Raw genomic sequence first — 25,443 nt, 5'->3', positions numbered from 1 at the left:
AGCTCAGACATTAAAAGCATGGATAAAGAGCATAAACAGAATAAAAGAACTACTAAACCAGATTGTGCTTGAGCTTGGTCAACAGGAAAGGGAGGAATTAACCACTGCAGCTGCTCCAAAATTGTCAAAAGAAAAGGAATAGACCTAACATATCCAGAAGCCCTTTCAAAAGAGACTCACAAGGTTTTTTTCCCATGTTTTCCCCCACAAAAGCCTTTCACCACTTAGAGTCAATGCTAAATGGTGTTGGCAGCTACTGTTTATGGCACCTTTAGCCTGTCCAAGATACAGAAGTAACAGTAAGTTTCCTTGAAAACTGAAATATCTTCTTTCAGAACTGTGCCAGTTTTCTGGAGGTGACAGGAGAGGATACACAATGGGGCAAATATAAGGACCATCTGCTATGCCATACAAAAGGAAAGGAAGGATGAGAACGAGGTTACCTACAGACATCACCAGGCATGTTTTCCCATGGATAAAGGTACTTGCATTCCAAGAGACACAGTGACACCCTCTGTGTTCTTACTCTTCTGGTTTTCTGGGCAAGAGATCCAAAAAAAGATTTCCACTCCCTAAGGAAGAGTGCTAACGGGTAAGAATTTTATACTAGCTCTGCTTAGGTTCACACAATTATATAAACAAAACTCAAGAGAAATACCAAACAATGATTTCCTAAGAAACATTAATCCTTTGGTCTACTTTTTTAAAATGAAATACTAGATTGAGTGTTACTTGCTGTAATGAGGCAGTGCCAAATCGTAAAATGTCATGTGCTGGCTTGAGCTGATTTTCAGTTTCTGTCCATGCACTCCTCTGCTGCCTGTGCAGCTCCCCGAGGCTGTTGTGACACAAAATTCCAAACACACTCCCTGAGCTGCACTGATCACAGGGGACCTTTACCCAAACATTACACATGTCAGGTCTCATACTGTAAAGCACCAGTACCTTCTTCCACCTGTAGATTTCAAAATGGATGTTTGCCACTTGGGAAAAATGCATGCTTTGCTTTTAGCAGAAGTCCCAGAACTGGTAGGATTTTCAGTACTTCTGTGGTGCTATGAGCCATAGTTGCTAAGATCTTAATTAAAATCCTATTATGGAGAAAAACACTGTATATAATAAAAGTACTTACTTTACAATTCAATACAGCGTAAAGAGATTAAATGTTTTGGTATTAAAAAACAAATGGTAAAAAGATAAAAAACACTGTCGTAACATAAAATAAGCAATTTATACTTTTTAAGGTAAATAGCATGAGCATACTTATTCTCATCATAGATTTGGATATTCAGATTAGAAAAATGTTACAGATATATCATTAAAAGCTATAAAAGTGACAGTATTTTAAATACAGTATTATAAGCATTTTGTTTCTAAAAAAATGCTGATATTAAAAATATTTAAAATGGTTCATCATTTTATAACTACAACTTTTCTAACAACCATTTTTTAACTAACAACAGTTTCATCTGCTCTAAGTACAGACTTCATCTTACTTCTGTATTACTTCTGTAAACTTCTGTTTATGGCTGAAGAAGTAACTATCTCAATTATTATATTTGTTACGATGCTCTTTGCTTAATATAAAGTTGCCTTCCCTAATAAAGATGCCACTTTGAAGATGTGCCAGGAATTTGCACACAGGTTCCTATTATTAAATCTATTTCATATTGGAATATAAAAGTGAACTACTTGCAGCAACAAAATGTATTTATTGACTAAATGAGCATTTGCCATGAAACAACTGAAGGTGCTCAGCACCACTGAGAAATAATCTCTGTGAACAATGATTTCATTTAGGTTAATATCAATACCAAACATCATTTTGTCTCTGTGCTCAGTGAAATGAGGGCATTAATGATAAGGGGAACAGAGGTAGTATCAAAGAAAATCTGGACTTGAGATACAAGGGAAAGATCTTACTCTTATACCTTCTCAGAGCCAGCAGCAGTGTTGTCGAACTTTAAATTATGTTCTTATAAGAACACATCAAGCCACTACGAATCTCACATTTTGGCCTGCCATAGTTAGAATTACCAAACAGTTCCAAAAGCTGGACTGAGTAAAACAAGGCAGGAAAGACAGCACTGTTAGTACAATGTCTGCAAAGTGGCCAGGGCACCCTGTAACCTGTGTCAGATGGCATTTAATGCAATAGAGTTCACAACACAGTTTTTTAGATTATATTAGCACTCAAATGCATCTTATCTGCTGGAGAATGAGGCAGTCAAGTGAGACACCACAACACTGGCAAAGCAGGAAAAAGAGAGACAGCAAGAAAAAAAAAATTGCAGTTTCAATTACATAATTTACTTCTGCCACAACTCAAGTAATCCATAACCACATGGTTATTTTCCTTCCCCAAAGTCATCCGTCATTTTCTATCATAAATATCCAAGGACCTGGTCAATACTTTGGACTTGGGCCCTGTTCTTGCAACACTTGCATATACATTTAAGTTTACTCACATGAATAACATCTTTGGTTGCAGTAAGACAATTCATTGAATGTGCAAATCTTTTGGGATTGCTGGCTTTTTGTTAAGCCTTATGTTAAAATAACTTTGCTCCTGAAAGTTTAACAAGGAACTTTACAGTGGCAGGAAGAAGAAAAGAACCAAGTATTTCACAGATTGCTTAAAAATTTTTGAAAATTATTTTTAAAAGACTCACTGAAAGTGCTAAAAGGAATACAGAAATAATCTTTGTCCTGCTTCCTCTCCATGATGCAAAAAGAAGTTGACCATGTTGTGAAAAGAGAGTTTTAGAAAATGAAAATGAATATTTCAAACAAACATATTCTTCTCTGGCATACACTGTGCCAAACTGTGCATTATCAGACTTCTGGTGTGTTACTCTGAATGATTCATGAAACACTTAACATTATGGATCTCACTGATGCACATCCTGCTGTGATTAGTGACACCACAACATTTCTAAATCTAAACTCAGTGTTCTACACACACGGTATCCTGAATTCAGAGATCTCAGTATTGCAACACATTTTGAAAAATGCAGCCTTGCAGCACCCTATATCACTGGGGATATATGATTCTAAAAAGACATTAAATTCTCTTTCTGTCTACACATAACCTCTTTCCAAATGGCAACTTAAAACTCAGTTATGCACTGGAAAACCTACGACCATTTCAGAGTACTGCTTCATGGTTCTGGAGGACTTTTGAAACAGCATTTCTATGGATTTAAGGTATATTAATTCAGGACAAAATTTTGATGCCACTAGGACTAACAGGTCTCTCCTAGCTGTAATAGGGTAGCGGTTGTGGTTTTTGTGTCGCTTTGTGTTTTGTGTTTTTTTTAAAATGCATATAATAATAAAGTTTTCTGTCTTGGTTTTTAATTATACTACCCTATACTAATATTTACTACCACTATGAGACCTTCTGCAGGTGAGAGCAATGAGAAATAAAATCAGTGGATGTCAACAGTGGAAGCACTCTTGTAAATCCATGCCAGGACATCACTCTTCTCTCAACTTCCTCTGCTTTTCACCATCTTTCAGGATCATTCTTCTCAATTGAAAGACTAAGTCAGAATTCAGGTTATATTGTTTTAAATATCTGACAGAAAGTCTCCATTCAAAAGGCAGACAGTTTTATGCCTATAATTCATGAACAGAGTTACCCACTAATCCTAAGTAACACTGTTCTTGATTTTTCACTTGAATATTAAGTATATATAAAGCACCGGAAAAGCAAATTTAAAAGGAAAAAAGAGCAATTCTTTTTCTATTCAGAACAACACAAAGTATTACCAATGCATTGCTTAGCTATTACTAAAACACTTAAAGTATTTAAAACTTAAGAGTTTGGGATGTGCTATTAGGTTATAAATAAATACCAGTGCTCTGTGCTGCACATGACAGGCCTGAGTACAGAAGACACTGTATCTACAGGTTTTCCTCCTCTAAAACAGATGTGTGAGTAAATCCCAGTGTCTGGTTAAAAGAAGTCTTTGAGTTCAGTAGGAGGTTTGCTGTATGAAAAACAGAAAATGGGGCATTTGCAGTCTCCATGACTCCAAGGAATGAAGTAGTTTCCACTTCCACTTTAATCAATGGAAATTATAGCTGGAGAGATGACAGTGACCAGCATGTGGAGGATCAGTTTTAAAAGTTGTGCAAAGAACAACTGCCTACTTTCTGATCACAGAAAATCAGCAGGAGGCATCTCATGAATAATACACTTCACCATCAGCAAGTGTTCATAGCAATATTCCCAAGTAATTCAATTTAGGTTGTCATCAAATTGAAAAATAAAAACACTTCAAAATTTGCATGAGAATCAATAAACATTTGAAGATAATTTCCACTTGCACACATAGCCTTTTGCACCATTAGAGGACTTAATAGTATAATGCATTTTGCAATTGATTGAATTAAAATCTATATTACACTAAAATAAATGTCTTGTAAAAAGTCAATTACAAATTGATTTAGTCTATCTGTAGCTTAATTTATCACCAAAATACAGAAAAATTTTCAGGAAATCTGATATAAGTTTAAAATTGTCAAAAAGAATGTGCATTGACTTAAAAATACATCTTCTTTGTACACAGTATTATCACTTATAAGAATACCCTTAATAATAATAAATAAATGCTTTATTCCATTAAATTGGTGCAATCTTATCTTCACTCCATTAAAGTCACTTTTGCAAAGAGCTTGATCCTGTTGTTCTTATTTCCAAGTGATACGTAGAGCTTTCTTTATATCTTATGACAATTTGAACATATTACAATAAACAACCCAACAGAATTTAACAGACAGACTGGCTAACCAGTAAGATTCCAAGTTTGACAGGGTATATGAGCTCCAATGACTGAGATTACTTGAAAATTAAAAAGTCCTTCCTGAAAACTGTAGAATAAAGAAGAAATGTTAGAAGTAACAAGAAAAAAGAAAGAAAACCAATGAATCATTGTATTCAAAACTGTAAGCAGTAATTTTCAAAAGCTGTTGTCTCTTCACTCTATCATTGATTTTTGTATTTCAGTATTTCTATTCTAAGCTTCTTGGAGAAATATCGTTCTCATTTGATATATCTCCAATGACACAAAAATATCTCCTTTCTTAGAGCAAAGGAAAATAATACAATCTATTCATCTGGTGGCCCTACATAGCTGTCAATGTCACATTTCACTGGCTGGCTCTTCTCACACAGGTGTACTGAGTTTCTGAAACAGTCTGAATATGGAAAGTTCTGAGGTGGTTTCTACTCTTTTTGGTAATGATACAATTACAACAACAAACAAACTCCTGACTTAGCTTCACCTCCATTTGCAAAACCTCCAGAAACTACCCTGTTGGGATCATTCAGTTCATCAAACAGTCCTGTTTCAATGACTTCTTCCTGCCAGGGGATAGGGACAGCACCTGTCGCAAACTTTTTGAAGAATTTCTTGTCTTTGTCATCAAACTCAATTCCTCGTATTTCAGAGAAGTCAGCAATGTCTGCAATATCTTTGGCATAGACAACTGATGGATCTGGCACAAATGGAGGGTCAATAAGGTTTGCCTCTAGCCTGTGGAAATTTATCGTTTTGAAGAAGCTGTGTTTTCTTGGGTCATCATCTTCATTCCTGCAACAAAGCAAAAGTTTGTTCACCAGTATGTTTTGCTCTCAGAGAGATACAGGGTTGTCTGCGTTTTGTACATGACAGCACTTCATATATATATATATATATATAATATATATTCCTTTCTTCCTAACCAAGGAACACTGCATTGTAAAACATAAGTCCAGAAGCTGAAAACATTCTGATCCATTACTCATTCCTGCACCTCTCAGGGTACATCAGCCAACGCAAGGTGCCAGGCAGGAGCTGCAGTGCTGCATCTGGAATACCCCAACCAAAGCTGCACTTCCACCAGAACTGGACCTACAGCATGGTAGGGGCAGGGAATATTGGATTTACTGTCCTACAAGGGAAGTTTTGTGATTGGCTCTGTATCTATAGGATAAGAGTATCTATCTATCTGTACTATAGGGTAAGAATATGTATTAAATTCTAGAATGGAGTATATTGGATTAATACATCTACAGACTGACTGAGCAGCAATAGTCTCAATAGGAAGCTGGTGACAAATGACAATTCTCATTTTATCTTAATTCAAAGCATCTACACATTTACATCCTAAAACTCAGTCATGTCACTCAAATAAACACTCCCACTTAGAGTGACTGTTCATTCAGTTACTGCTCTTATAAATTACCAAAGATTTTTTTGGCAAGAGATTAACAGATTATGACATTAACAAAAGTATGTGTGCCACTGTCACAAACAAATTAATAATCTTTATTAATATAGTTAAAACCCAATAATAAAACCCAGAAAAGATTAAATAATTGTAAATGCTTAAGTTAAATAAATCTTAAGAAAAAAAAAATTCAGACCTTAGGGAGACCATCAGCTGTAAAAGAATTAGTGAATTGTTTTACTGTAGACCTAGAGAGAGACTTGTAGAATATTTGCTGGTGATAAAAATCATCTGAGCCTCAAATGTGTGCTTGTTGAAGCATGACCAAAGACCACAGCTTTTGTTCTGTGCCTCTAGTGTCAAGGCATGCAAAGTCTGAATTTGGAATTTTAGAGAAAGGAGGAGCAGAGAGAAGCAATGTCTTTTCCACACCCATGCATTCTTTGTTCACTTGTAGATCCTAACACATTGCTTTTTTCTTTTCCAACCTTCTTACAAAATCAAGCTTAGCAAAGTGTGAGCCCTCATGTATTTCTAAACAATATTGTATGAATAAAATGTAATGCAAACCTTTGGCAAGCCTTTTTATCTTTGCAAATGTGCAGAAGCACCATATAGAAGGAATAGATTTGTGTGATTATGGAAAAATCTTTATTTTTTAAAATCTTAATTTCCACGCATGCAGAACAGCTTGTCCAGCTTGGCACTACTGCCTGTTCCTTGTGCTGTCGTGCCTGCTTCTGGCCTGCCTTGGTGCTCCCTGGGCACAGCAGGGATGAAATCACCGGCTGATCTTTTCAGCCCCTTGCTAGAAATTGCCACTTTGCACTTCTGCCCAGTTCTGAGCAAGCCACCAACAGCCACTACCCACTGTACATCACCAGGAATGAGCAGGATGCCACAGCATGAAGAATGATGGATGCTGCCATCCAGGCATGCTGGGCAATGAAAAATATTATGTTTTCAACCCCAATGCACCATATGAATAAAATTATGAACGTACAGATTAAGGATTTTGACTTCTGCATAGCCAAAGGCTTGCAAAATCATCTCCTACCTTACCTAACCAGTGATAACCAAGTACTTGAGCAGCCTGACATGATTTATTTACATTCACTGTTAGCCTGAAATGCTGTTCACATTAACTGGTGTCCTGGGACACTGGTGAGCCAGTAGTGCTGACTGGGCAGATGCACTCACAAAAATCTCCCTTCATTTGGCTTTTCCTTTCTGTAACATAAACCAAAAACCACTAGAGGCTCTAAAATGGATTGCTGCAGTATTCCTCATCCTGAAATCACAAAAAGTTAAAAAATGTAAAGCTACATGAATGCCATCTACTGGAACTGAGACATCTTCCAATTGCTGGAGATGAACTTGAGCTCATCCTCTGTGAACATCATTTTATGTAACTTAAATAGGAAGAGCAAATGAACTCACATGAAGTTGGTCAATTTTGTATTCTCCCATTAAAAAAAAAATTAAAAATTACAGGTTTAGGATTTGAGATATCAATCTCAAAAAGGCTGAGTAGAGAAAAGGAGTTACATCTTTCTTGAGTTAGCTAGTGAAATCACATCTTCAGTAGAAGAGTGGAGTGTTTTAAAAGGTCAGGTGGGTGTACAAAATAAAGCTGTCTTTGAGCAGCTTTAACTTATGCAACAGGCACTGCTGTGGATAACCCAAGCTCTTGTTGTCCTTAGGAAAATTACAGTGCTAATCTTTATGTAACATACAGCTGTCCTGAATAGTATCACCCTGTTTAAGAGGTATGGGCAGGCTTTCATTCTGTACCATGCTCAGGGTATACATCCTATAGCTCGCCTTCTCTAAGTGTGGCACATCTTTAACAGCAGAAAATTAAAAATACCATGTGCAGTAACCCTTCTGTGTACATTTCTGATTTTGCTGAGGAGTTATGGAACAAAAAGCAGACAGAAAGATTGTAAATGATTCCCCTGGAAAAGGTGATGTGGTTACAGTAAGTGAATCATCTGTTGCTAGTTTTGTTTTAGGCTTGCTGAATGAACTAAACCAAGTCACTCACAATTTCTAAATTTCATTTTCCCCTACTCTTGAATTTGTTTACTTCACCAAGTGCTGTAAGTCCAAATGTCTGCAAAGTATGCTGACTTCAAGTAAGAGTGCTCCGAATGTTTCCGTGTTAAATTTACTTTTATAGTAAGCTTTTAAAACATAGTAAAATAATAGAGATTTTGTATTAAACATACACCATGTGCTTCTGAAAATAACTTTTTTCTGCTGCCTTGCACAGTTGCTGAGAAAATTCATCAAGCACAAGAGTACCTGTCTTCATTTAGCAACAAAGTATTAAGATATGTGTATTAATGATCTATTATCTGTCATTAGGGTTAATTCTTTCAGACAAATGTTTGTCTAACATTTTGAAAAACTGTTCCACGTTGTTATGAAATAAAAATTTAGGAGACTACATATGCATTTTCAATGAGATCTTTTGTCTGTTCCACCTTTAGACTGGAAAAGCACCTGATACATATATTTGTATTCACAGATGATTCAAATCACCATGTATTCTGAAGATAAGTATTATTGGTTTCCTGTTATTTTTTTACATTTTTATTATATTTCTTTGTCTATATTGCATATGTAGATCTGCAATCTGTCTAACTAGAAATGCACTAAATTATTTACAAACACACACACACACACACACACACACACACACACACACACACACACCTCAGAGGGATCAGAGCTATTACAAGTTAAATATTACAAGGTTTAGCTTTGCAATTCTCTTGTTACTGAACAGTTCCTTGAAACTGCTAAGTCATGAACATATCTATTAGTCTTCATCAACCCAGAGCCACCTCTGAAGTGCCCAGAAATGTTTTGCTTTATAGGAATTTGTGCCAAATATTCTTTTTCTCCCTGGGATGAGTCAGGATGACCAGAACTTCTACGGCATTTTTCTAAAGCACTTGAGCAAAGCAGAGGGGTTAAGGTCTCTTCAGTAAGAAGCCAAAGAAGCAGTCTTGCAAATTAGATATCTGCAGGGAAGAGAATCCACATTGCAGATTTGGATTTCTGCCCACATCATTCCAGTAAGCGATACAGCCTAATATTCTGCTTTCAGTCTGCACTAGCAGGGATGCAGGTATCCACTTGAATATCCTTTATCTTTAGGAAAGAATGTGTAGGAAAAACCCTTTTGATCCTTTCTCTCAAAACTATATAGAGTCTAACACAGAAAATAACAAGAATGCAACTCCTACGAGTCACCTGGAGTCAGGATAGATGATAACACTATTGCAACAACATTCCTTATTTCCATATTATCTTCAAAACTTTTCACCTCTTTCTTCCAAGAAGTGAAAGGGAAAATTCATTACTCTACAGAAAATTAAGAGCTAACCTATTTTTTGCAATAAGTAAAATAACTATATTGTTTGCAGCTTTAATCTCTATTGTACTGAGATTGAGAAGGCATACCTGCTTCCTAAACGGTCCTCTTTTTTCTTAGCCAAAAACAGCCTGCAAATATCTTTTGCTTCCTCTGTAAAGCCGGCATGTTCAAATTTCACCTCATCTTCCAGAGTTCTTCTTTTAACCTCATCCTTATCGACCTTTTCTTTGAAATCCTTGAATGGTGTTCGCCCAGCAACCATCTCATAAATAGAACACCCCATAGCAAACCAGTCCACGGGATAGCTGTAGTCCTCTTCCTTCAGGATTTCTGGAGCCATGTAACCATTTGTCCCAGCCTATTCCAAACACACAATGTCAGTAGTGAAATGCATATAATTAAACAGACTAGTCTCTAATTATTTCAAAATATTAGTAATTCTACTGATATATTTTAAAATTATATTTTGTGACCTTTTTTAAATCAAGAAACAGTAAGGTATAACTTTTGTAGTATATGGACCATATCTCTCTTTAAACATCTTTGCACAAAGGAAAACTCTCTTAAATATGCTTTTCAAAGCTGAAATGTCAGTGCAATTTCTACCTAAAAGTGGTTTATTTAAACATTCATGGCTAGCTTGCTTTCTTCCTCCATTATATTCTTTTTTTGGTTGAAGATATTCTTACTTTTGTTGTGTAAACACAAGTGGCAATCAATTTGAAAAGATTTTTAAAAATACAAAAATCGGGCAAAACAATCACTGATTCCCACTCTGTGCAGTGGTTATAACTGGTCCAACACAGGGCTCTGCTGCCAGGAAGAAAATTCTCATCAAGCCAGTAATGAGGAAGTTCTCAGCCACCTCCCTCTTGGTTTCTGCATAAATGTTCTATCACCAAGGGCCAAGAAAACACTCTTAAAAACCATTGCAATAAAATAAACTATGAAAATTATAATTCACAAACTACACATACTTGGGTGAAGGAACAAATCCAAACTTTCTGACTACAAAAAGTTTCCTGAATAAAGACTATTTACAGCTCTAATGGCCCTTTCTCCGAGAGAAGAAATGGCCACTCTGAGTGGCATCTGCCTGTTTTCTTTCCAGCCCAGCCTGCCACTTTCCCCTTTGGGGGACAGGCTGCAGTGTTTGAAATGGCTCCTGCTGCCTCTGTCCCCAGGGAGCTGATTCACCTGGGAGGGAAGTGAAGGGATCAGCTCTCTCTATGCTCTCTGCTGCACTGTTACATGACTGAGGACATGGGATTTCAATCACAACAGCATTTCCTCAGCTGAACCCATGTTTACTGCTGTGTCTCATGCTCTATATTATCTGTTTTCCAGATGCACCTAACAGTGAAAACCACGTTTTTTCAAGAAGTTGCTTGAATTTCTCACATATTTTAAATACTGGGATTCATGTATTACCAGTATAACAATTTAAAATAAAAAACTATGTCTGTACAAATCCCACTAAAACTTACTCAAGACAGTCATTATTATTGCTATCAGAATACAATCAGTGACAGAGATTCACTCCAAAGCAAAACAGTTAGAAAAAGGTAATGCTAAGCTCATTTGGACAAATTGTTTTTATAAAAAGAGCAGCTCAACAGATTAATTTTATTTTATGGGGTTGGATAACCCCTCTGATTTTGTGTCACTACACATTATGACATATAATATCTCTACTGTAAACAATGTGTGCAAGAGGGAACATTTTATCATCAACTACAACATAAGCCTAACAGACAGAATATTAAATTCACTTTATTTTCTCTCGTTGTAATTTTTTTTTTACTTTTAAGGATATATTGCAAAATCCTCCATATGGTTGAAAACCAGAAATGAGAGGAACAAAAATATCAGTTAGGTTGAAAGCAAAGGGAAAGTTTAAAAGTGAACAGTTGCCTCCCTCACTAAAGTCACAGAAGTACAGAGGAGCAGCACAGGCACTGCAGCTGCTGACATCATCCCACAGGCAATTTGTACTGCTTATACTGGGTTTCTCTAACTAAAAACATCGAGAGATACCCTGACAGCATTACATTTTTAGGTATGATTACTGCTCTGTTTAGGGAAGGGGACAAATGCTCAAAGATGGACCACAGACCCCAGATCCACCTGGCCTCAGAAAAACCTGAACAGAGAGGTTGAAAGTAGTAGAGAAATTTTGATACAAAAGCTTGCACTCAGAGCTCACTGTGGATTAGTAAACACAGCTCTAAATAGGTTTCTGGAATTTTTTTTCTTTTCTTTGTTTTTTTTGCTTCTTCTGGGAAGCAATAAACATTCTTATTTTTACTCAGATGAAGCTGGGGCACTAATGCCTTGAAGAACTATTGAGTCACATTACCATCAAAATGTGCCCTGACAGCACAATATGATCTTTCTGATAAGAGATTACTTTGCTGCAACTTAGCATCATCATACAGAACCTGGACACATCTGACATGGAAAACAGAAATCTATTGTCACAGATGTGTTTCAAGGCAGCTCCTTTCAGCCTGCCTCTTTCCTTCCGCTTGTGTTTTCCCTTCCACAGTTGTTTTCTCAAAAGTAGTTGCCAAGTGACTTCAGTCTCTTCCATGGGCATTTTCAACATACCTCCAGCAGGACACACCAACTGAAGGAGACCATGCTTTGACATGGTGCTCGTGTTTCTCAAGAACAGAGAAAGCAAGGCCATCACCACAGACCAAAAAGACAGCACGACAACTTAATAGAAAACAGAATGGACCAACAACAGCTTCCCTTCAGACTAAAGTGACAGGTTGTGGATGAGCTTAAATGTAAACAAGAACTAAACTTCAATGTTCTAAATTAGTACCACTGAAATCTTGAGTTGTTACTGAGTTGATCCAACTCCATCTGAGGATGTCTAGAATCTTAAACACATCATTCCTCTGATTATGCCAGACCATTTCAATTCAGAATTTCATGAGAGCCAGTTTTCTCATAAAATGTAATCTAAACTTGAATCTAAAAACAAATCTCTCCCAACCCTGAAGCTTTCCTTCTTTTCACAATGAAGGAACAAGCTAAGAAGCAGGAATCTAAACCTAATCTCATAGATTTGAGATTTATAACCCACTAAAACATGACAATCTTATAGCAGAAGCAAACACATTTCATAAGTAATGAACAAGGATTTTTAAGGGGGAAGAAAAACAATAAGAGGGGAGAAATACATAAAATCTATTTTTATCAAAACAGGAATTTGAAGAAAGGAAGAGCTTAAATTTTAATTAAATCTTTTCAATCTATTTCTCTGTATGTGTAGTTTTGGCAAAATCATTTCGGAAGAAAGATGCTAAAGCCTTTAGCATTTGCTGTATTAGAGAACACAAAAAAAAATTATTCAGCACCTGAAAGAACATAGATACTTCAAATTATTTAATTCTACCTCTGGAGAGTAGGCAGCATTAGAGAGAGGGTAATACCTAACATCCCTACACGAATCATTATGGAGAACAAAACATAAATATCAGATCATCTTTCGAGGAAAAGAGATCCTACGGCAACAGGAAAGGCAGCCTCAATAACCTCAGGAGAGGTTTATCTAAGGAGGTAAAACAGAAGTTCTATGAAAGGAGTTTTTTAAACTGTACAACTCCCACTAGCAGTGAAATCTGATCAGCAAAAAATAATGTATTAGGTAGAAAACTTATCCACTGACTCCCAAAGCAAAAGTGAATCAAATTACTCTTGGCAGGCTGTGAAGTAAGTAAGTATACTGTAAACTACATTCTAGAGCAAAAATAAAAAAAAAAAGAACAGAAAGCAAAGAAATTAAAAGTTACCTCAACAGATAAATGCATTATTTTTTGAAGGGGTCTCTTTCCCACAGGCTGGTATTGATTATTTAATTCAGTTAGAATTATCTGACCATACCTCAGAACAGATATCTCCAAGTATGGAATACTGACTGATATGTCTATCATTCAGAAAATCACTAGGTTTGTATGATTTTGCAGATGTTTCAATTCAGTACAATTTATAAGTAAATTTAGAACTTGTATATTAACTGAAGCCCACTTTTTCTTACTAGATCTTACTTTACATGGATAAATTTCACTCTTTTAATGGAAATAGAGAAAATAAAAAACCCATACTAAAATTTAATTCCTTGGTTGCCAACTCTACACTATGAGGATGTTTTGACTGAGACCAAGCACATTATTTTCTTCTTTTCTGTATAATTCCTGGTAACACAAGGACCCATTTGAACATATGTGTTAACTAATGAAGTGATCTTAGAAACACATGACATTATACCTTCACTAGCCTGGAAACATCTAACAGGACACAATAAATAAAAATATCATAAAGAAGACAAAGAATGTTATATTATCCAATTTTCTACTAGAGACAGAAACTTTATGCCATTGTAGAGGCACAGAATGTTTTGCAGTGTAGTCAGTACAACACTAGCTATTTTTTGCTTGGTCTCCATCTAATGTCTTTTTTGATAAGCAGGATGCCTTACTTGCATATGCTGCTTGAATTATAAAAATAATCACTAAATTTCAGCCAATTAAATTTTAATTTACCTGCTTTTTAAAAGGGTTCACAGATCTATTTTCCCTTTATTTCACTATCTTGAGAACAACCCAAAAGACAATTTTTCAGTAATCCTCTAAAATGGAATGACCAAAATGCTGCCCTTGGCTACATTAGCAAAGAAGTTCTGTTGAGTGGTATGAGTGTGATTTGACAGGACATAGTAGAAATGACTCATCTGAAAGTATACAAATGTTTCTTTTGTGAAATGTGATCCTGCATAAATTTTTCAAAGGTCACATAATTATAATCTTTTAGTAATTCAAGATGTGATCCCGAGAAGCACTAAGTGCACTCAGAGGGCAGTGCAGTCAAGGGGCACTTGGCCCAGCACAGCTCAGAGCAGAACCAGCCAGTGCAGCACTCACAATCGCTGGGACTGCTGTCCCGACAGGGGACAGCCCTGCAGCACCGCCCCTGTGCCAGCTTCAGCAGGTGCAGGCAACAGAGACGCAACTCTGGGGCTTTCAGCAGCACAGGAACAGGAAAATGGGGAGAAATGGGATTTATATCTTGCTACCTTTTCCCACAGATCTCTGCAAAACAAACTCCATTGATATAATAAACCAAACAGTAAAGCAAATCAGAATGTCTATCTTTTGTTTGCCATGGCACAAGAACTGTTGAACAGAGGAAAAAAAACAAGCTGAGTTTAGCTCTATCAGCTGTTTCCTGGGGCTCAGTCCTTCCTTCCTCCAAGGGGTGCCACTGCCTGCTTTGTTCTCTTGTCCAGCTGTTCCTCCACTCCTTCAGCAATGGCCTTAATAGACCCTGCAGGAATGCAGGAACAGACCACAGAAATCTCTTCCCTGCACATAAGCTAACAGGCCCTAGATGTGGAGAACAACAGTGATCTGCCTCTGTCACTCACTTCACCATCTTAATTCTTCTCCCAAGAGTCGTCTGTGAGGAGGAACAGAGCATAATTTAAGTGAGTTTAAATGAATTGCAGTTCCTCCACAATTTCTCACCACACATTCACACAGTAAGAAGAAACTAGCTGACCCAATTAATAGGCAACTATTTTATTTTTTTTTTTAAGAAGATAAAATTAAATCTAAATAAAAGGCACCTGGAAAGTCACACAGAATAAAGATTCTGGCATATTGTTAATGCTTAGCAGAGGGAGACCTTCTGATGAGATGGCCTATTATGAATTGTTGGGCTACTGATTCAGAGGAACACAAGGAGGACTCTTTAGAGTAGTGGGAGAAGATAATGAGAAAGACAACATAGGAGCTTAGGAGCTACTGAATCCCACATGCTTATGTAAGATTCAAGACCAAACGTTTTTTTTGATTTTCATGTAAGAAGATAATTTTCACAGGGAAAGGTGTGTGCTTTAAAAAAAGCCCACATGGACAAAAGCACAAAATGGACCAAACAGATTTTTGCTGTATTAGAAAAAAAAGAAAAAATGGCCCTGGGCTCAAAGTCACTAACTGGAATAGTAAAAAACATCCAGCATTGGTTTTTAATCTTTTAAGCTTGGCCATCAGTAATCACTGACTGAAATGAAGGAAGTTGTACAACAAAAGAGAAAGCCACCCTGTGCAGTAGGAACTCCTGCCTGTGTGCTCCTCCTTGGGAAGAGAAATAGCCACAGCATGGTTTCAGTTGTTTGGAAGTCAAAGGGATAAAGGGTTTGAGAAAGGACAATCCAGTAACTGGGCACCAGTTTTAACTTTGGATTCTAGAGCAGCTCCCCACTTTCTTCCTGCACAATCACACGTAAACCTTTGCCTCAGATCCTGACCGGAGAGAGAACCTGCTACCACTCCCCCCTCAGTGAAGTGACACCAGAAGACATCAGAAGGTGTTCACAGGGAAGCAATCTGACATTATAGGATGGAGCATTTAGAACAAATGGAACACTTGGCAGAGTCATAAGCACACAATTAGAACTCAAGAATTACAAGGGTTTCTAGCCTTCCTGTAACATGATTTTCTCTTTGATTTCCTTTTACATTTCTCCTGATAATTTCCCACCTATAATGCAGAAATAATACTTCAGAGATATTTGTGATTTCATTTCTTAATGACCACAGAGTATTCCATAAACAGTGTTATTAAGGCAGAAAACTCTCCATCTGCTTAGCTCTCTCTGTATTTTATGAAGCTCTTCATAACAAAAATGCAAATACTGTCTCCTGGCACCATGCATAGACTGCTTCCTCAGAAAGGAGGCATCAGAGAGAACTCTGTGTTCTGTGACACTGAGACTGAGGGGACAGGACTGCAGGCTGCCCTGGGAGGGGCAGGGGCCGTCCACTGTAGGTACAGCAGTGCAAATGTCAGTGAGGCCTGGAGAGTTACTGCTGGTCACTGAAATCCACATGATTTCATCCACCTTATCTTTCTGGGTTATGACTAATGTTGGAGGTACCATTCTTTAAAATGTAATTCCAAGGAGATGGGTACTGGCTGCATCAGATCAATGGCCCATATGGCCAGTTAACTATCTGTGAATTACATTCAAACAAATGCATGTATAGGGAAGTTTGTAAGAGCCTGGTATGTACATTGAGACTTCTCTATACTTTCCTAGACTCCAACTATTAGCAGTTCAAGGGCTTCTAGAGACAGAAATGGTTTCTCTCAACAAAACTTTTTTCCATCAATTGTCAACTCTCCCCCTGAATCTAGATTAATTTGTAGAGCCTAAAAGATGTTTTGTAAGAGTGCCCTGCAGCTTAACTATACTCTGGTTTAATATCTTTTTTAAGAACCACCCACCTGCTACCTTTCACTAGCAGATTTTAAACTCAAATAATGTGCAAAACCAAGCCCCCAGCGTTTACTTGCATGTGCCTGCAATTACAGGATTTTACTTTGTCTTGCTAAAAAAACTAATTGCATATCTGTTAACTGAAACTACTCATGGCCGCAAGTGGAATGTCACATGTGGTCCCAGAAGAAAAGAAGTACTACATTCCTCACCATTTCACAGCTTACTGTTTCTGCAATACTGCTTCTGGTCAAAGCTGTCAAATCAAAAGTCCAAAGAATTACAGTGTAAGCCAAATGTTACATTTCTTATCCAATGAAATAAAAACATCTTTGACTACGATGAGTCAATGTGTGGCGGACTAGATGATCTACCCAAGGGATCATTCCAACATGTACACTTTTTATAGAAAATGCTCTAGCATTTATTAACTGTCATATTAAGCTGAATAAGGAACAATGATAAAAGTCATGCCGAGACTTTGTGCTACATCATAAAGGGCTCCAATGTCATTCCCTAACAGAAAAAATGGATGGCACACTGCACGTAGGAAAAGTATTTCATGGGACATATTGCATTCTCTTAATTTGAGATGACCACAGTATCCCTTCTGCCATATCCAAAATTGCAGGAGCAGAAAATCGTTTTTGTTCCTTCACTCTCATTATTATGGCATTCATATAATTAGATTGGAAAAGATTCTAAGATCATTGAGCCCAACCATTAATCCAGCACTGCCAAGCCCACCACTACATGTCCTTAAGCCCCACATCTACAAGGCTTTTAAATACCTCCAGGAATGGTGACTCCACCACTTCTCTGGGCAGCCTGTTCCAGGGCTTGACAACCCTTCTGGGGAAGAAACATTTCCTAATATGCAATCTAAACATCCCCAGCAAAACTTGTCCTCTCTTGTCCTGTCACTTGTTACCTGGGAGGAGAGTCCAATCCCCACTCTGCTACAACCTCCTGTCAGTGAGTTATAGAAAACAGTAAGGTCCCCCTGAGCCTCCTTTCTCCAGTTCCCTCAGCTGCTCCTCAGCAGACTTGTGTTCCAGACCTTTCCCAGCTCCACTGCCTCCCTCTGGACACACTCCAGCACCTCAATGTTTTTCTGGGAGTGAGAAGCCCAAGGTGCAGCCTCACCAGCACTGAGCACGGGAACGGTCACTGCCCTGGTCCTGCTGGCCACAGGCCAGGATGCCATTGGCCTTCTTGCCCACCTGGGCACACACTGGCTCATGTTCAGCCAGCTGTTGACCAACAACCCCCTTTTCTCACTGGGCAGCTTTCTAGCCTCTCTTCCCCAAGCCTGTAGTCTGAAGAGGGCTGCTGTGACCCAGCTGCAGGACCTGCTGCTTTGCCTTACCGAGCCTTGTAGAATTGCCATCAGCCCATCAATCCAGCCTGTCCAGATCCCTCTGCAGAGCCTTCCTGCCCTCCAGCAGATCCACATTCCCACCCAACTTAGTGCTGTCTGTGAACTCACTGAGAGTGCACTTGATCCCCTTGTCCAGATCATCGGTGAAGACATAAAACAGGGGTGGCCCAGGACTGAGCTCTGGGGAGCCCAGCTGTGACCAGGTGCCAGCTGGCTGGAATTCCATTGCCCACTCCCTGGGCCTGGCCATCCAGCCCCTTTTCACCCAGCAAAGAGAGCCCAGTGCAGGCCATGAGCAGCCAGGTTCTCCAGGAGATGCTGTGGCAAATGGTGACACAGGCTTTACTCCAGTCCAGACAGACACATGCACAGCCACCTCCTCACCCACAAAGCAGGTCACCCTGCCATGGAAGGAGATGGGGCTGGTCAAGCAGGACATGCCTTTCCTAAACCCATGCTGGCTGGGTCTGATCCCCTGGTTGTCCTGTATGTGCTGCATGACTCCACTCATGATGATGTACTCTATGACCTTCTCTGGTACCAAGGTCAGGCTGACAGGTTGGTGGTTTCCTGGATCCTCCTTCCAGCCCTTCTTGTGGATGGCTATCACATCTGCTAACATCTAGCCAACTGGGACCTTGGTTTTCTGGGACTGCTGGGAAAGTCATGATGGGAAGTAACTTGGTGAGCACTTCTGCCTGCTCCCTCAGTACCCTTGCACTGATCCCAGCTGGCCCCACAGACTTTTGTGGGTAAGGCTGCATTCTGCAAAGTACGTTTCAGAGATTAAAAAAATCTGAAACACCTGGCATGGTGATGCACCTCATAATGATGGCGATTTACCAAAACTTTTAAGAACAAAGTTCTGCTAATAAAAACATAATCAATTTTACATGTTATACTTCAAAATGTATACGCAAAACAGCAGTTCCTCTAATTCTGAGCAAATGAAGAGCTGTCATTTTTCAAAGTGCAAAGGAATAAGAAATTTTTACAGAATCTTATCCAATAAGAATGCCATGTGATAATGAACAAAGGTCAACTGTAGAATAGCTTGCAGAATTATTTTTTATTTCACAAGTCTAAACCCTCCTCCTGCTTTTCAGCTGCCTTGAAATTAAACTGCAAGTTTCAGGAACATCTAAATAGATTTCCTTGTGTTTTCCTAAGAAATAGAATCTTATAATAAACAAACATACAGGAGGGCAAAAGGACATTTTGAGTAAGATTTTAACCAAAACATGTTTTTCCTATAAAAATATTATTATGTCCTTCAAATATATAAAACATTGCACAGGAAAACTGTGAAGCCTGAAACCTCTGAAGATATGAATGCACTTTTATAAATACTACAAAAATATGTTTATGTTATTTTTCACAGTTATTATGTCAATATTTAAGCTCTCTGGCTCGCTTGCATCTGCACAAAAGTTCTTCTTCACAATTCACATGCAACAATTGCTTTTCACAAAAGCCATACCCAGTAAGGGCAGAAAATTCCTCCCTAAATAAACAGCAAATACACACTAACTTCTGGTACACACTAATTTCTGGAAAAATGGAATTAACTTGGGATGGAAGCTCCTCATGTCTGTCATATGCAAAAAACCCCTAGTGCTAGAATCAATCTGGTATGTACACAGCCAGACAAAACACTTTGCCTGTGTAAAAGCCATCTTTGCAGGCTTTCAGTTTCTCCTTGTTGTCTATTTCAATTATGTAAGACAGAGAAAATAACAACATTTAAAAAGCCATAATTTTAAGATACAAACTGCTTCCGGCAGGGTCTGATTAATACATCAGATCAGATGCAACAGGCACATTTATAGGAAGTCATAGTGACATTTAAAGTATTGAACAGTTTTATTATCACTAGGTAAGAGTTTGTTTCTGTTTCCAGCAATGTCAGTAAAAGCTCTGACTGAGTAAATGTGCACAGACAATTTCTTGGTAGATTGCACAGGTGCATGTAACTATCATGAGAAGATCCCATATAATCCATGTATGCTTAATGAAGGAAAATGACATTGTAAGTAGCTTTCAACTGTTTTCTACTTTTATTTTCAAGACTGTTATTATTCAAACTTGTGTATTTTAATTTTTTTTATGATTTCTTCATTCTAGGGCCAGCTGGCACTTCACAAAGGCAAATCAGTGTACTTAGTGAAATTAAAGTTTTTTTAATTTTGTAATTATTACTCTATCAATTACTCACAACTACACTATAAGTTCAAAGTACATTCACACAAAGAGCTGGATGTTTATCCTTGCTGCTTTAGCAATTGAAAAGAGAGGGAGAAAACTAAAGCTGGGTATCCAACTCTTTCAAGATTTTTGTAAGGAGCACTTTTTCTGAAAGCAAGGTATTTTTATTTTTAATAGTTATGAGCCATTGGTATGGAGCACACAAGTGCTTTCAAAAGGAGTGTATGTAATGGCAGTACTTAAAGGATACCAAGGCTACTTCTTCAATTACATAAGTATGGAATCATCAATTGCACAATGCTTTTTCTGAAGCATAAACACACTTTTTTTTTACTAAGACCACGTTGAAGTCATCCATCTAAATGCAAAAAACCTTTCTATCCACAAAGAACATTTCTTTGGCTGATGAACAGTACATAAACATTACAATTTTGTAGAAACCCTCAAAGAAAACTTGGAAAATGTCTAAAACAGGAACTCATTAACAAGCTTATTACTTGTGCCATGTGATAACCTAATCACCTAAGAAGATTTACAAAAGGGATTAATGGATCCTCCAGCTGATGTATGGGTGATGTGCGTTTATGAGGATACATGAGAGGACAGGAATATTTTCTGCTTTGAAAGCAGAACAAATTTAATCTTTAATGGCTTGTACGGCTATGAGAGTCCACAAAACTTTCAGAATTCATCAAAATAGTGTATTTTTTGCAATCTTTAACGAAATGAATACACAGATATATCCATATATTATATACTACAGATCAGTAGCAATATCCCTTAATTAGTGACTGAAACATTTTTCAATGAGGCTTTCAAATATGACTATTTTTCAGAAATGCAAAAAAAAGGGAATTATTAATTTAACTCATTTACAGTTATGACACACCAAAAATGAATAAAAACATCTTTTTCTTCCATCTCCTATTTCAATGTAATGTATGACTAAAACTGCCTTTAATTGAAATTCCTTACAACACATTACAATCATGTAGTACATTATTCATTGCAGTTTTTGCTCTAATAGAAGCACCCATATAATGGTGAATAGAGCTTCTGAAAACAACAAAACAAAAGGCACTAAGATTTGATGGCTGTCATAGAAGATGAGGAGGAACAATAAAACAATCACCTTGTCCAATATTGCTTTGAGATTCTACCCTAACACCAACAGAAGTGGTTAAGTATTGCTAAATACACTCTTCAATTTTGAGGGGTTTTTTCCTTCTGCCAAACCTCACATATTTACAAGTAAGAAAAACTGCCCTTTGACAAAACTATTTGTTCTGATCATAGTAACTGCATGGCCCTCTAACTTGCAAAGCACACTAAGGTTTCTACCTTTGGGTTCACTGATGAAAATGCCATGTTTACAAACAAACCAACATTCTCATTTCACATAAGCTCTACTGAAACACCTGCCTTAGCATCCACAGAAGCTGTATTTTTGTATCCATAACACCATGTGGTTTAATTTAAAAATTATTTACTATCTATACATACAGGAATTCCCACATTTTCTTTCAGAAAGAACTAAAACCACTCACAGTACAAACATCTTCAATTGCCAGGAAAAGAAAAGATCCTTCAAAATTACTTAATTTAACAGCATCAAAAGATGTGCACTCTGATGTGAACTTGGGGAGTTTAACATAGACCGGTTTATAAAGCTGCTTCCATTTCTTCATATTCTTAGTGCATTTCAGACACATTCTCTCATTATACACATCTTTAAGCTCCAGATACCTTGAGAGAAATATGTCCTTTTCACAGTTAAGGTACTTGAATACATATTTCTAGTGCAAATCTCCTGACATTATTACAAATCCAGGTTAGTTTGGGATGACCACAGGCACAGCTGAAGTGCTGCACAATCTAATTTTCACAAAATCCAGCTGGTCATCCATCTTTTTCTTCCTACACATGTAGACAGGTATGGACATTTACAAACCATCAAGCCTGCTAACTTTTTCAGGAATTAATTTGTGAGGGGAAGGAAGGTTGGAAATCATTTATTATGCAGCACCATGCACACCTGCAATACGACCAGTAGCATCACTTAAGAGTAATATGTAAGAAATTGTGTTCTCCTAGGAGCAAAAGTGGAATACAGAGGAGTCATATCTTTCACTGCTGCTCATTAAACAATTGGTTAAATCCCTGACTATGCAGTATTCCATAAGGCACAAAGCATCTGCCTCTCTAAAGTCATTGGTTCAAGAGCTTATCTTAAGAGAAAAAAGTCAAATAGATTCCACTGTTTCTGTGCAAAATAAGTTATTTTACCACATGTAGCAGCTAAGCAGTTAATAAACCAAATCTTCTTATGACCTGTCTCTCATAATGAAATGACTACATTAAGTCTTTGGCAAAGAATCAATTCCAGGGAATTAAGTCTTGGACTCATAAGGCATTTAGAAATAGAATGGCTTCACTTCCCACTGCCCACATTCAAAGAATTTGTACTCACCCTCTGGGTGATGCTTTTTCCCTCTTTGACTTTCACTGCCAATCCAAGGTCAGATAATCTGCAATTCCCATTATCATCCAGGAGGACATTCTCTGGTTTCATATCCCGGTACAAAATTTTGATGGAATGGAGATGCAGAATCCCACAGGTGATCTGAGCTGAGTAAAAGATGATCCTTTTCATTTCCAAACCCCTTTCTCCCACATTGTAGATGTGATACTTCAGATCCCCTCCATTCATGAGGCTCATAACAAGACACAGATGAGTTTTGGACTCGTAGGCGTAAGCTAGTGTGACTATGAAAGGGCTGTTGACCTTCTCTAGGATTTCTTTCTCCAGCAGTGCCATCTTCTCTCCACATTTCTTTTTCAACCTTTTCTTATCCAGTTTCTTGCAGGCATACATCTTGCCAGTATTTTTGACCTGGATGGCACAAACCTAGAGAAGATGCACATGGAAAGGTAATGAAGGAATTTTACAGAGACTGGAATATCAAGGGTAGTAACAGGCAGGAACTGGAGAATCACTGAAGCCTATTAGTAGCTGCTGATGCTAACTTCTATGAGTATATTAGCACAGAAAACAAGGAAAAAACAAGCACACAATCAGTTCTGTTTTGGACCAGTAGTACTTGGTGGCTCTAAGGCAAAGCTATTGAGGATACCACTAGTAGACACACTTTAGCAAATGAAAGAAACAAGAACAAAAACCTGTAATCATGAAAATAAGCAGCATATGCAGATTGCATCTGTACAGTTAAACTCTCTTGACTCTCAAAAAAACATCCATACTGTAGTTTGGGAACAGATCCTGATGTGTGCTTTTCCCTAAACTGCACCTAGGAATTATCTGGGAGTGTGTGGGATAGCTCAGGCTAAGATGATGTCAAGGAGCTCACTAAAATAGTTAACTATATGAACATAAACAAGTTTTTTAAAGAAGTCTGCTTTTTTACTAGCATAGATAAGGAATATAAAAACACTAAAGTAGCTTTGTACTAACAAGAGCCTTTATCACAGTATAAATAACCCAGCCTGATTTCTGGAATATGGGCAATCTGAAGGGGCACATTTGACAAACCTTCATGCAATGGCTTAATCCACTGCTCTTTGCAAACCCACCTGCTAGTCTTGAAAGGGGAGAGATGGCTCACATCCTTAAAAGTACAAGCTCTTACCTCTCCAAAGCCACCTTTGCCCAGGACTCGGAACTCAGAGAAGTATTTATCAGTTACTGGTTGCTTCTCAAACACTTTCCATTGGATGAATTTGTCATAGAAGGGGCTGTTCTGAAAGTCCCGGAAGGGCTTGTCTTTAAAGAAGACTTTGGTTTCTTCCCTGGCCAGCTGTGTGATGTTCTCGTAGTCTTTTGCAGTAGCTGCTTTGCATTTGCTGACCAAGTCAGAACTCATGAAAGACAGATAGTTTTTGGCGCCTTCCTTAAGAAAATTGGTGACAATATTCTCCATGGTACTGTTCTTCACATTGTCATCTGCCAACTCCCAGTTTGACACCTCATCCAGAAAGTCCCTAGCTACCAAATATTCTGGTACTGTCTCTAAGAAATCTCTGAAGAATCTCTTGCCAATGGGCTGCTGTTCACAGATGTCCTCATAATCACCAGCAACGGACTCTCTGTGCTCTTTGCACTCATCAATCTTGGGCAGCGAGAGGCTCCTACGCCTCTTTTGCATTTCCTTGGTGTCTCCATCTCCACTCTTCCTTGCTTGGAGGTAGGCAGTGTTGGCAATCAGGTTGTCGAGCCCCCCCAGGTCACACATCTTGGCAAGCCCTTGGGGTGGCAGAGCCTGGTTCAGACAGAATGAGTAACTGGCCCAGGAGCTGTGCTGTAACTGCACTGCACTTCTCCCTGCTAGTGGTGTGTGAGGGGCTCTGAAAAACACCAGAGAGACTAACTGCTTTTGCATTAAATACCTCTCAAGGATTTTCACTAAGTACCTTTAGGTATAGGCACCATTTGTGGAAAGTGACTGGTAAGAGGTTTCTCTGTAAGAAGCTTTGAGTTTACTATGTATAGCTGAGGGATGACATCCTAGGCAAACCTTCCCACTGGCAGTACCAAACGCACGTGGTTCAGCTGGTGTTTTTCAGAATGGGCCCTGATAACCTTTAAATGTACCAAGATTCCCTCAGCATGCACTGTCCCTGGCTGCTGGGAACATGCAGAGATTCTTGTCTGCAATACATGCACTCTCCAACTTGGGCACTTCAGCCACAGTCAGCAGGACAAGCCTGGATCTCCCCCAGTTGACATCAAACACCAGCAGACCAACAACTGGTTTTATAAAAAGCTTTTATCACAAATTTGCCATGCCTAAAAGATCTTGACACAGATGAACGTGAAATGTTGAGCTTTAAATTACCACACAATTCAGTGCTTTGAGCATTCACACCTCCAAATCTCAAGTTATACTCAACATCAGCGACTGAGCCCCACAGTTCATGCAAACCCTGCCACCTCGCGTG

The 25,443-nt window shown here is 38.2% G+C and overlaps 1 protein-coding gene across 1 annotated transcript; it reads right to left on the bottom strand.

The window, feature by feature from the left end:
• Positions 1 to 1,622: 1,622 nt before the first annotated feature.
• On the bottom strand, positions 1,623 to 25,267 carry GRK7 (G protein-coupled receptor kinase 7). The gene is made up of 4 exons (XM_056498704.1): positions 24,135 to 25,267; positions 22,958 to 23,395; positions 9,694 to 9,965; positions 1,623 to 5,600 (listed from the first exon to the last, which is right to left on the bottom strand). Exons 1-4 carry the CDS (start codon positions 24,882 to 24,884, stop codon positions 5,258 to 5,260), a joined length of 1,803 nt encoding a protein of 600 aa, XP_056354679.1. The 5' UTR covers positions 24,885 to 25,267; the 3' UTR covers positions 1,623 to 5,257.
• Positions 25,268 to 25,443: the final 176 nt, after the last annotated feature.

The sequence above is a fragment of the Oenanthe melanoleuca genome, chromosome 9 (assembly GCF_029582105.1).
Source record: "Oenanthe melanoleuca isolate GR-GAL-2019-014 chromosome 9, OMel1.0, whole genome shotgun sequence".
NCBI lineage: Eukaryota > Metazoa > Chordata > Aves > Passeriformes > Muscicapidae > Oenanthe > Oenanthe melanoleuca.
Note: the sequence above shows the minus strand (reverse complement) of the source record. Positions and strands in the feature narration are given on the sequence as shown.

Coding starts and splice junctions, on each gene's coding strand:
- GRK7 (XM_056498704.1), bottom strand. CDS start 24,884: ATGCAAAAGCAGTTAGTCTCTCTGGTGTTTTTCAGAGCCCCTCACACA. Junction 23,396..24,134: donor GCAAAGGTGGCTTTGGAGAG/GTAAGAGCTTGT, acceptor CATCTTCTCTAG/GTTTGTGCCATCCAGGTCAA. Junction 9,966..22,957: donor GAAAAAGCATCACCCAGAGG/GTGAGTACAAAT, acceptor TGTTTGGAATAG/GCTGGGACAAATGGTTACAT.